The sequence below is a fragment of the Bos indicus x Bos taurus genome, chromosome 24 (assembly GCF_003369695.1).
Source record: "Bos indicus x Bos taurus breed Angus x Brahman F1 hybrid chromosome 24, Bos_hybrid_MaternalHap_v2.0, whole genome shotgun sequence".
NCBI lineage: Eukaryota > Metazoa > Chordata > Mammalia > Artiodactyla > Bovidae > Bos > Bos indicus x Bos taurus.
Window position 1 is genome coordinate 52,981,963 of NC_040099.1, and position 12,110 is coordinate 52,994,072.

The following is a 12,110-nucleotide window of genomic DNA, read 5'->3' on the forward strand; positions in this document are numbered from 1 at the left end:
CCCAGATGAAGGCAGGAAATTGAATATAGAAGCTGACAGATTGAGCAGACTAGACATACTCATACACACAGACACACACAAACACGCGTCTCAGACACTGAAAGCCAGAACATTCCACTTGGGCTTCGCTTAACTTGAGGCACGGTAAAGTCCTGAAATCATTTCTATCTTGTGTCATTCTTTCTACTCTTCTGCTTCAAACAAGAGTGTAAATGATTTGGGGCCTTTTGCACCTGTTGTCTTGTTCAGTCTTGATCCCACCGTGACCGGAAGGTGGGTAGGCTCAGAAGTAGGGCAGATCCGGCTTTGAATCTGACTGCTGCTAATTCATGAGCCCTGTGACCATGGCTAAGGGTGGATTCTCTCATCCTGGGTGTGGGGACCATCACGGTACCCACCTTAGGGCGGGATAAGTGTGAGGAAGCATGGCCACGTTGGTATCTGGCACCACGAGTGCTCATAAGCAGAAACTCTCCTTCTTCCGCTGGAATCTGGCCCCTTTCCTCAGCTCCTCTGTATTCGTGTGCTTATTATTCTTTCTCTTTGTTCTATTTATATTTCTCTTCTACTTTCTAGTTTCCATCCCGTCTCTCGAACGCCCAGAAAAAATAGTCAGGAGAGTTAGGAAGAGAAGAACCCAGAAGTATAGAAAAAGGAGACAAGATGTGTAAGTGAAGAAAAGATAGAAAATATTTATAAAAGGGAAAGATATGCTTCCTCTTCCAATGCCTAACCAAAGTACATTTTATTTTATTATTTTATTCTTCTGTTTCTCCTTTATGCTAGGAGGTCAGTCTGAATTATTTTTAAGCCAAAGTAATGATGTTTGCTTGAATTAACTAAGCAAATGGTATTTGTGTTTCTCACTAATTGAGTCCTTAACATGGTCATACAATATTTTCACCTTGGTCTTTTATTTCACTCATTATTTCCCTGAGAAATGTGAATGAAAAGAGGGAAACCTCTGTGTTTGGTTGTACAGTCTCTGGTAATTTCCTGATGTAAAGCTTTGCTGAGAAATCATTTCATTAAGTGCCCCATTTTGTAAGCTGTTTGTGGCACTTTATAATCTGAACATTTAATTGTTTCTCCGACTCTGAGGGCTGGCTGCCAAAGCATACCTCACCCACCAAAGAGGTGACGGATGTTTATTTTTGCTCTAACTGGCGACTAAAGCCTGCTCTGCAGAACAGTCCAGAGCAAACCCCAGACCTTCCCATCCTGGTGCTGTGGAGAAGCGTGTCTAGGCACGTGGAAGTCAGGTCTTCCTGTGTCTTCTCTGGCTGAGATGATGGCAACTGGATCTCAGTCTCTACATGACTAAGACAGGCGTGACCATCCCTGCCCTAGCTTCACTGTAACACTGTTGAGAAAACTGATGAGAAGTTATTTTTTAAAGTAAAAGCACAGTACACATGAAAATCTGCTTTTCTTAAACGTGATGGAAAATACCACACACCTTCGGAAGCACTCAACCAAGAGACAGCCAGCAATTCTAGGCAGACTATCTCCCATCTGGGCTTCACTGGTGGCTCCGCTGGTAAAGAATCCACCTGCAGTGCGAGAGACCCAGGTTTGATCCCTGGTCTGGGAATATCCTCTGGAGAAGGGAAAGGCTACCCACTCCAGTATTCTGGCCTGGAGAATTCCATGGACTGTATATAGTCCATGGGGTCGCAAAGAGTCAGACACGACTGAGCGACTTTCACATCACTATCTCCAGTCTGAACCTAAATAACCCCAAGAAAGCCAGTTACTTCAGTAGGAGACAAAGAGGAAAACGATTATTCAGAAGACTATCTGAAGGAATGCTCTGCTTCCCGGAGGCTTAAAGAAAGAATCCTCCATACTACAGGTTATTTATACACAATCCTTACACCACGACCCGAGCCCAGCGGAGCCCGTGTGTTTTATCTGAGGTGCCCCTCCCTGTCCTGGCATGGCATGGCATGCCACAAAACGTGGCAGAAGCGGGGATTTTTCTCTCCCTTCTCGATTTTCTCATCCCAGCTATAATTTCTTCTGACTCTCAGCCTCAGAACCTGGGAGTCCCTCTCGGTTTCGCCCTTCCTCACTGTCCCTCCAAATGTCCCTCCACACTGTGTCCCCCACATGCCACCTTTCACTCTTCATCCTCTCTCCCACCTGAGACCACGCCTCTGTGATCTTTCCCTGGACAGTTACAGTAGCCTCTGAAGTAGACCTGCTCTAAGCAGCTTTCCCTGGACTACCTACTTCTGGGGAATTAATATTTCTAAAAGCACAACTTGAAACTCGTTCAAAATGTTATTCCACTCACCATCTCTTTATTCAGTAAAAGACAAGAATAAAGGGCTAAGCTTTGGAGTTAAAAATTTTCCTGCTTCTGCTGCTGCTGCTAAGTCGCTTCAGTCGTGTCCAACTCTGTGTGACCCCATAGACGGAAGCCCACCAGGCTCCTCCATCCCTGGGATTCTCCAGGCAAGAACACTGGAGTGGGTTGCCATTTCCTTCCCCAATGCAGGAAAGTGAAAAGTGAAAGTGAAGTCGCTCAGTCGTGCCCAACTCGTAGCAACCCCATGGACTGCAGCCTACCAGGCTCTTCCGTCCATGGGATTTTCCAGGCAAGAGTACTGGAGTGGGGTGCCATTGCCTTCTCTGAAAAATTCTCCTGCTTACCTACAAAAAGGGGCAATCGTTTATCCACTCAACGGATATTTGCTGGGTACCTCCTGTATGCCAGACACTGGATTGAGGGAAGGATTAAGTAAAGGATAGGAGGTAAAGGAAGTCCCCTGCATACAAAGGAATTGCATTCCAAGAGTGTGTTCTTAAAGTCCAGTCTGTGCATAAGTCCAACACAGTTAGCCTAGATACCCAGCTAACACGACCGGCTATAGGTTTATAATACTTCTCACACAAATAATACACACACACAAAATAACACAGTTAAATCTTACAGTGCAGTACCCTGAGTGTACAGTGGTGCAGTGCAGCAGCTGGCACGCAGGAGCTGTCATCGAGTGAACAGGCAAGAAGAGTCACTGACAGGACGGGGAGAGGGGGTGGGGAACAGTAGAGCTGAAGGGTCGTCAGAGATAGGAGATGGAGGGCGAGCTGCGATCTTACTCACTCCTGACATGATGGCATAGCTTCCTTGCTGGATTCAGTTCTGTCTACCCTTTTGAAAAACTGATCCAGCGATGTAGTAGCTCTATTTTTTTTTATTTTCTCTCATCATAAATGACATGGTAGCCCTGGATTGCATTCTGAACAGCTGTTGCACCCTTCATGCACTAAGCACTGTTCAACACTCAGGTCCTGTGCCTCAAAATTTAACAGTGCCTCCTCGAGTTAAGAAGATCCCCTTGCCCGTTTCTGCATCATGACTCTCTCCAGTTGCTTGTTTCTCCCTCTTGTCTCTCTCTGTCCTTTCTCTGGGCCTGCGGTTCCATCAGGCCTTCATTAGGAAGTGGCTTGTGACACACAGCGTGAAGTCCTCTTGCAGTTCTAGCTCCAGCTCTTCACCTCACTCCACTCCCTCAATTATTTTCACTTTCGTTTCCATCATCATTGCTCAGCACTTCTTAGCAGTACCAGCTATATCATCGCTGCTTTTACGCTTGTTTCCAGACATGCTGGGCTTGAAATAAAGATACTGTACTGCTGTCGTCTGTGAAGGACTTGTACAGTAAAGGCCACAAAAGCACAGCCACTTGTAGACGATGCACACACGTGACAATGTACGCTCGACACACGAACTAACTTACGTGACTGGACACGTGAATGCACATCCGCACCTTTGAAATTTGCAGCTTAGAAGTTCGTATGTAGGGGACTTACTGTAGTGAATGAATGTCTAATGCCTAATTAGACATCCAACTAATACTACTGTTGGGAGGAGGATGGGGCAGAGGGAGAAAAAGGAGGAGGAGAAGAAACTCGGTATTTCATTCTAATGCGCATGATTCTACAACCACCTTGCCTGGTTCACTTGTATTTGCTTCTGTCACTCTCTCTGCTCAACCTTTCTTCATCGGAAGAGTCAGCAAAACTGCCGTCTTCTCCACACAGCCTAGCTGACTCCAGAACACTTCTGCTCTGATTTTTTTTTTAAACTTCTAACATAACTTCTCCACTAAAAGATAGGCGAAAAATGACTTGTTTGTTTCAACCCTTACATACCCTAGAAAACATATAACCTTGTCCTTACACACACAAGATGTTAAATGATAATTGATGAGCAAAGGAACAAATGAATAGACAAAGAATAACAAATATGTAAGTAAGAGGTTTTGTCGCACAGTCTCTTTGGGATCATTTTTCATGAACTGGTAGGTTTCAGAATGTGCAGTTTGGTACCAGTAAGACTGGTTAATGAGCCAAGGATGTTATAATCTGACCATTCTCTGGATAGTGCTCCTGGAAAAGAGAAAGAAAGAGTAAAGGAGGAAGGAAGAAAGGAAGAAAACCTTCAAAGGATGCTAGTTAGATTAGCTGTTAATTAAATTTGCAAACAGGTGTGTATGATGGAGTAGAATTGAATATTGAATGTACTATATAAATTGCATCTTTCTTGAATATGAGTTGCTCACCCTTTTAAGAGATCAGTGCAGTTGGCTGTGTTTGCTGTCCACCCATTACCCTTAATTAAACAGTTCAGGTCCAGGGGGGTCAGAGGTGTCCAGTCATATCTACCCTCCGACAGGGATCTGGTAGCCTCTACTCTGCCTCGGGTCACCCTGGTTCTCTGCAGTGAGCCGGCGTCTGCGCTAGGCAGACAGTTACCACTCTAATTTTCTCTAATTGACTTGTTGGCAGTGCTCACAGAGGGCAAAAGATGTAGGGACATGGAGATTGGGCCCCGATAAGCACTTGGCATTGATGGGGCCACTGAGCGAAGTACATAATCTGTAATGAATAAAGGTCTGTGGGCTGTCAATCTAGCACATGCCGGTGGCATTTAATTCACACCAAATATTAATTAAAAATAATGATGTTCTTCTTACTGGCCTTTGTTACTAAGCACAGCATCTTGGTCCAGCCCCCGAGGAGCTGTCTGCAAGTCATTTGATTCTTTCAGCCCCGTGAGATGCATGCACTTCACTACCTTCAGGCAAGCCTCAACAAAAACTCTCAGAACAACGGCTCTCTCACCTACCTAGTCTCTGGGGAAGAAGACCCAAAAAATCTTCCTGTTGCCCATTCCTTGTCCAACCCCTGTAATGTATAAATGTATGTTTATTTCCTTCTTTGCTGGCCACAAATAAGATACTGGCCAGAAGCCATCTGTGTTGGATGCTCAGAGTTATTAAATACATTTTTATCTTTCTGTATCCCAATGTGATGCATTCTATAGGAAATATTGGCCAAACGATGATATAAATCTGATCAATAATTTGAAATCTGTGGAATCACTCAGAATCAGTTCAGTTCAGTTCAGTCGCTCAGTTGTGTCCGACTCTTTGCGACCCCATGAATCGCAGCACGCCAGGCCTCCCTGTCCATCACCAACTCCCGGAGTTCACCCAGACTCATGTGCATCTTAGTCGGTGATGCCATCCAGCCATCTCATCCTCTGTCGTCCCCTTCTCCTCCTGCCCCCAATCCCTCCCAGCATCAGGGTGTTTTCCAATGAATCAACTCTTCGCATGAGGTGGCCAAAGTACTGGAGTTTCAGCCTCAGCATCAGTCCTTCCAATGAACACCCAGAATATCCATACTTAAAAATAATCCCCATGGACATGTACCAAAATTCAAGTTATCTCAGTACGATTCAGTCAGAGTAAATTAAAATGAGAGAATACTGCTGTACACAATTTTTCAGAGGCAATTGACATGTTTTCAAGCCTAAATATCTGTAACGTTTTAGCAAATCCAAAAAATAAATTTACTCTCATAATTGTCATTAAATGTATTCCCAAACAATGGGGTCTGACCATAATTAATGATTAATTCATTTGGAATTCATTATGATAATATTAAATGTGTTTAATTCATTTGATGTGTCTAAAGAGGGAGCAATTCTAGGCAATTCTTTTGTGATTACTTGTTTTAAAGTTGAGCTCTGAGCATGTGCAGAAAAATAGCTCCACATTGCCCTCTAGTGGTACAGTCACAAATGACATTCTTTTGTAAGGGGCGGAAACACAAACCCTCCTTCTCCCTTGTTCCACATCTCACAGCATCTTTCCCCCTCAGTACACACTTAAATGAAATGCCTCCATCACAATGTAAAAAGAGTTCAAAGCCACTAATAACTTAAAGTGAAAGTGTTGGTTGCTCAGTTGTGTCTGACTCTTTAAAGTTACCCCGTGGACTCTAGGCCTGCAAGGCTCCTCTGTCCATGGGGTTCTCCAGGCAGGAATACTGGGGTGGGTTGCCATTTCCTTCTCCAGGAAGTGTATTTTTCCTAATAGAAAAGTGCTTTGATGATCTTCCTCACTGTTTTCAGTCTGACCCATTATTCTCTGAGATATTTTATTCTTTTGTTGTTGTTCAGTCACCAGGTCGTGTCTGACTCTTCGCCACTCCTTGGACTGTAGCATGCCAAGTTTCCCTATCCTTCACCATCTCTCAGAATTTGCTCAGATTCATGTCTATTGAGTTGGTGATACAATCTAACCATTTCATCCTCTGCCACCCTCTTCTCCTTTCGTCTTCCATCTTTCCTAGCATCAGGGTCTTTTCCAATGAGTCAGCTTGTTGCATCAGGTGGCCAAAGTATTGGAGCTACAGCATCAGTCCTTCCAGTGAGTATTCAGGGTTGATTTCCTTTCAGATTGACTGGATCGGTCTCCTTGCAGTCCAGGGAACTCTCAGGAGTCTTCTCCAGCACCACAGTTTGAAGGCATCAATTCTTCAGCCCTCTGCCTTCTTTATGGTTCAACTCGCACATCCATACATGACTGCTGGAAAAACCAAAGCTTTGGCTGTACAGATGTTTATTGGCAAAGTGATGTCTTTGCTTTATAATATGCTGTCTAGGTTTATCATAGCTTTTCTTCCAAGAAGAAAGCATCTTTTAATTTCATGGCTGCAGTCACCGTCCATAGTGATTTTGGAGCCCGAGAAAAGAAAATCTGTCTGCTTCCACTTTTTACCCATCTATTTGCCATGAAATAATGGGACCAGATGCATGATAATAGTTTTTTGAATGCTAAGTTTTAAGCCAGCTTTTTCATTCTCCTCTTTCACTGTCTTCAAAAGGCTCTTTAATTCCTCCTCGCTTTCTGCCATTAGGGTGATATAAACTGCATATCTGAGGCTGTTGATATTTCTCCAGGAAATCTTGATTCCAACTTGTGATTCATCCAGCCCAACATTTCACATGATGTACTCTGTATATAAGTTAAATAAACAGGGTGACAATACAGCCTTGTCATAATCCTTTCCCAGTTTTGAATCAGTCTGTTGTTCCATGTAAGGTTCTAACTGTTGCTTCTTGACCTGCATACAGGTTTCTAAGGTGTTGTGGTATTCCCATCTCTTGAAGAATTTTTCACAGTTTGTTGTGATCCTCACAAACGCTCTCTAGTAATCAATGAAGCAGAAACAGACATTTTTGGGGAATTTCCTTGCTTTTATCTGCAATCCAGTAGGAGGTTGCCAATTTGATCTCTTGTTCCTCTTTTCTAAACTCAGCCTGTACATCTGGAAGTTCTCAGTTCACATATTGTTGAAACCTAGCTTGAAGGATTTTGAGCATAATCTTATTAGCATGCAAAATGAGCAAAATTGTATGATAATTTGTACATTCTTTGGCACCGCCCTTTGGGATTGGAATGAACACTGACCTTCTCCAGTTCTTTGGCCACTGCTGAGTTTTTCAAGGCTGTGACCCATGACCATCCTTCTATCTCTAAATCCTACCCGTGCCCGTCAGTACTAGTTCCAAGTCTGATAATTCCTTAATGAGCTAATCCTCCACTAAGTTTTTAGGCCTCTAAACTCATGTAGCATTCATACATTGTATGACATACTTTTCTGCTTAATTTTATGTACTTTTTCATTGTGTTCTCTGCCCAGAATTATGATTGTAACCTGGCAAGAGAGGTCCATCCTTTCCAAACATTCTTTTATCTCCAACAGCATTTAATACTTATTGACTGATCACTCTTTTTTGGTAAACCAGATTGATAACATAAGTCTAAAAAAAAACAAATATCTCCTCTTGAGGCGAAGCAGGCACTGACTGGAAGCCCCTTGGCTGCATTAAATGTAATTTTATTTTATTCTTCTTGTTGTATTGTGGTTCTTGTGTCATTGTCATTTGGAATGTCATGTCTTTAAGGTGAATATTTAGGTCACATAAAAATTTCATGAAGAAAAATCCATCTAATCAGTTTTCAAAGAACACTGTCAGAGATAAATTCATTCATTTTAAAAGCTGTTGTAAAATCAAACACAGACACAGAAAACTACATGCAACCGATATATCATTTCATGAATTAAGTTAGAGTTCACCCTGTTTCTTGGCTGTATTTTCTGCAAATTGGCAGTTGGATCCAGAAGCTTGATCAGACCAAGTAGGTTTGATCCCTTCAGCCAGACTAGAGGGCAGTGTACTATTTATTTCATTGTGGTGCGCATGCTAAGTCGCCTCAGTCATGTCCAGTGCTTTGCAGCCTTGTGGACTGTAGCCCACCAGACTCCTCTGTCCATGGGATTCTCCAGGCAGACATACTGGAGCGGGTTGCCATCCCCTCCTCCAGGGAATCTTCCCAACCCAGGGATCGAACCACCATCTCTTAGGTCTCCTGCATTGGCAAGTGGGTTCTTTACCACTAGCACCGCCTGGGATGCCCTATTTCATTAGGTATATAATGTCTAGATTCTCTGTTTTATCTTAGCAATCATGAATTCTTAAAAAACTAGCGATATTTGCATGTTTCTTATTAGCTGGAATACTGTTACAATAGGATACACCCTTCATATACTGTTTGGTTGCACACTGGTAGAGTTTGTTTAAGAAGGACATGCTAAACATGTGGCTCATTACCCGGACTTGAAGATAGTACTTTGCTCCCCTGTCCAATTCAGAAATGACCAACTCTTATTATTCTTTAAAGTATCTATGAATTCAGACAGTCATAGTTTAATTTCATTGCAACATTTATATTTGTTGAAGCTGTTTGTCCTCCTCTTTGGTTCTGTGGAAGCTCTTCCAACTTGACTTCCAAATCCGTTTGACACAATCCTGTTATTCTTTGATGGTTTCCTTTCTACTTGGGATCTCAGGAAGCTTCAGGCTCAGTTGCTATGTTTTCTGCCTTAGACTAGGAATCAACCAGTTCTCCAAGAAGCCTTTGTTCCTTGCAGTGCAAAATATATTTTTTTCAGAATCTCAGTTTGGGTGAAAAGATACCTGTGTCACTAAGTCAGTGTTTCTAGATGTTTTCAGTGGACAGAATTAGAGATAAAATACCTTTTGCAGTTAAACTGATTTTTTTCAATTAGATTTTAGGAACACAATACTTCATCTCTTCTCTTTTACATGGTGTGTCCTTGTTCACACCAGGGATCCCAATCTGAAGGACATAGGGTACAGCAGAATTAGACTTTCTCGTGATTTCTCGTTTGCTCTATCTCATATTGCATTGGTATTAGAGTAACATTAATAATAGTCTCACCATCAATAATAGTTAATAAAATGTTTCTATATATATTATCCCCATTCTCCCTTAATTTTGTCTTATGATTATAATATGGGGACAGTATCAGAACATGTAGTGTTACAAAATAAAATTTCTCCTTTTAACCCTCAATTAGTCTTAGTTCATTAAATTTATTGTTCTTCAGTTAGCTATTAGATCAGTATCTCTCACGTCACTTTAAATAGCCAAGGCTCATTTTCCAGTGGTTCTGAGGATCAGGGGAACAATATTTCCTGATTCCTTGCAAGTTGGTAAGAGTTTGGGTGTTATCAAACTGTTATAACAGCACTTTATATTTGAAGTTAACTCTTGTTGACTGTGAAATCCTTGGATCACATTTTCTTACCTTGAATGTCTCAAATCACTTCAGTTTCTTCTGGCACAAAATGATGCTGTCAAAAAAAATCTGATAATAATCTCATTTCCCCCTTATAAATCCTGTATTCTTTGTGTCCACATGCCTAAAAGATTTTTTTAAGTCAGCAAAAATTTCTTGCATTGCATTTTTTTCTGTGCATTTGTTCTGTTCCCTTTCTTTGATTTTTTTCCCTCAAGGACCACTGTTACTCCAGTGTAAGTTCTTCCTTCTCAAATGTGTGTGTGTGTGCTGCGGTATGTGTCACTTTTTCCTGCGTTTTCTTTATTCTTTCTTAATTTACTCTTGTTTTTGTTTTCTCCTTGTTGCTTTATTTATTCACCTTGTTATACTTTCTTTCTAAAATTACTTCTTTACTTAAATATAATTCTTTCTGAAATATGCCACCTCGTTTATGAATTGTAATCATTCTGATTTATGTTACTCTTGCATCTCTGGGATTTTGTTTTCTTAACATTACTTAGCTCACTTTGGGATAGCAAATCGCAGGTTTGATGTGTTTTTCTTGTGTACTTTTGATCCTCTTTTTGTGTACTTGTCTGTAGGTATGATAGTGTCCTCATTTTATTTTGTAAGAAACTTAACCTCAACAGATTTTTTTGTGCTTGCTTTTATGAGATTTGTTTCCCTGCATGCTCAGAAATTCAAATAGCTTTTCTAAATACACAGAGCTCCCTGTCCTCTTGTTTTTCTTACACCAGGGCTCAGGGCTCAGGGCTCAGGGAACTGTAGCCTGTGGGTCAAATCTGGTCCAGGTTCTATTTTTGTTGGGCATCACTGAACTAACAATGCTTTTTGTACTTTTGAAGAGTTGTAAGCAAATATAGATGAATATGTGGCAGAGACTAGTTGGACTGCAAAGCTGTATGGACTGTCTTGGTCTCTTACAGAAAAGTTGGCCAAACCCTGGTACACACTAAAAATTGTGGCAGTTTGCGTTCCAAGTTTTCAAAACTATTCCTCTCTCCTACTTTGATCTGGACTTTCTCTTCCTTTCATGTCTGTTGTTTGACCTACTCATAAATTTTAAATATATTTTCAATAGTTTGTCCTCAAGGTGAACCCTGTCCCAGAAAGGAGAGTTTGTAGGTTAGTTTCAAGGGTTTATATTTACCATTCTCAAACTGGTCTATTGTACTTTCTGTTAATAGCATTACCTGGTAGTTATTTTAGAATTACTCTGTTTTCAGGATTGATGTTTCCCTCCAATTTCTCTCCCACAGATACTAATAACGTGTGGGTTCTAAGGGCCTTGGGGGTTTGTCCACATCCATTGGTGTTTTAGGATGTGAACATACAGACCCCATCACCTCATTTTGTCATAAAAGTCTGAATGCCTTTGTTTCTCCATCTAGTTTTTCTGTCTCTTTTTACCTGGAGATTCAAGAAGATCAAAAACTATATTTCCACCACTGCTGCCCTTTTCCCAGAATCAAGCTCACTCATTTTTCAACTGTTTGCTTAATTGACTATATTCAATTTGATTTCAGGAAAATGTTTATCCTGAGTATTTCAGCACATTAAATAAACCCACACGTACATTTTTTTTTTCTCTGTTTTCCTCCAGAGTCAAGTTCCCATTATGTCATCTCCCTAAAAGCTTTTAACAATGCAGGAGAAGGAGTTCCTCTTTATGAAAGTGCTACCACCCGATCTATCACAGGTAAGCTGAAATAGTTCATCTTTTTTTCACAAGGCATTTGAGTTGTGAAAACAACAAACCAAAATGAAACAAAACAAATAATGAAGAAAAAAATGTATGAAGTCATGTCCGAGGCTTATGTGTATATATACATGCACAATTTATTATTTGGGGGGTTATCAAAATTGTGAGAGGAATTCAGTCTGTAAATTAGTACTTGGACATAAAGAATGTAGATCCCTTATTCTCTTTATTTGTTTCCAGTAGCTTCATATTTTGGTGTCTTGACACCATTGTTCATTCCTTTGGGCAACTTATTTCCAAATCAGTTCAATGTAGGCAGGAGGGTCTCTGCAGAAGGCCACCAGGTGCCTGAATGGACACTAGCTTCATTGCAGAGGGTCCTTCAAGGTGATATTAACAAGCATCAACTGCCCTCATGGGGCTGGTTTGGACT

At 41.3% G+C, this 12,110-nt stretch overlaps 1 protein-coding gene across 3 annotated transcripts in view; it reads left to right on the forward strand.

The window, feature by feature from the left end:
- The window catches only part of DCC (DCC netrin 1 receptor), a 1,303,205-nt gene that overhangs the window by 1,108,052 nt on the left and 183,043 nt on the right, over positions 1-12,110 (forward strand). For all 3 annotated transcript variants that reach the window (XM_027525589.1, XM_027525591.1, XM_027525590.1), the window contains exon 16: positions 11,579-11,674. In XM_027525589.1, coding sequence (XP_027381390.1) covers positions 11,579-11,674 — 96 coding nt within the window. The remainder of the gene's footprint in view (positions 1-11,578; positions 11,675-12,110) is intronic.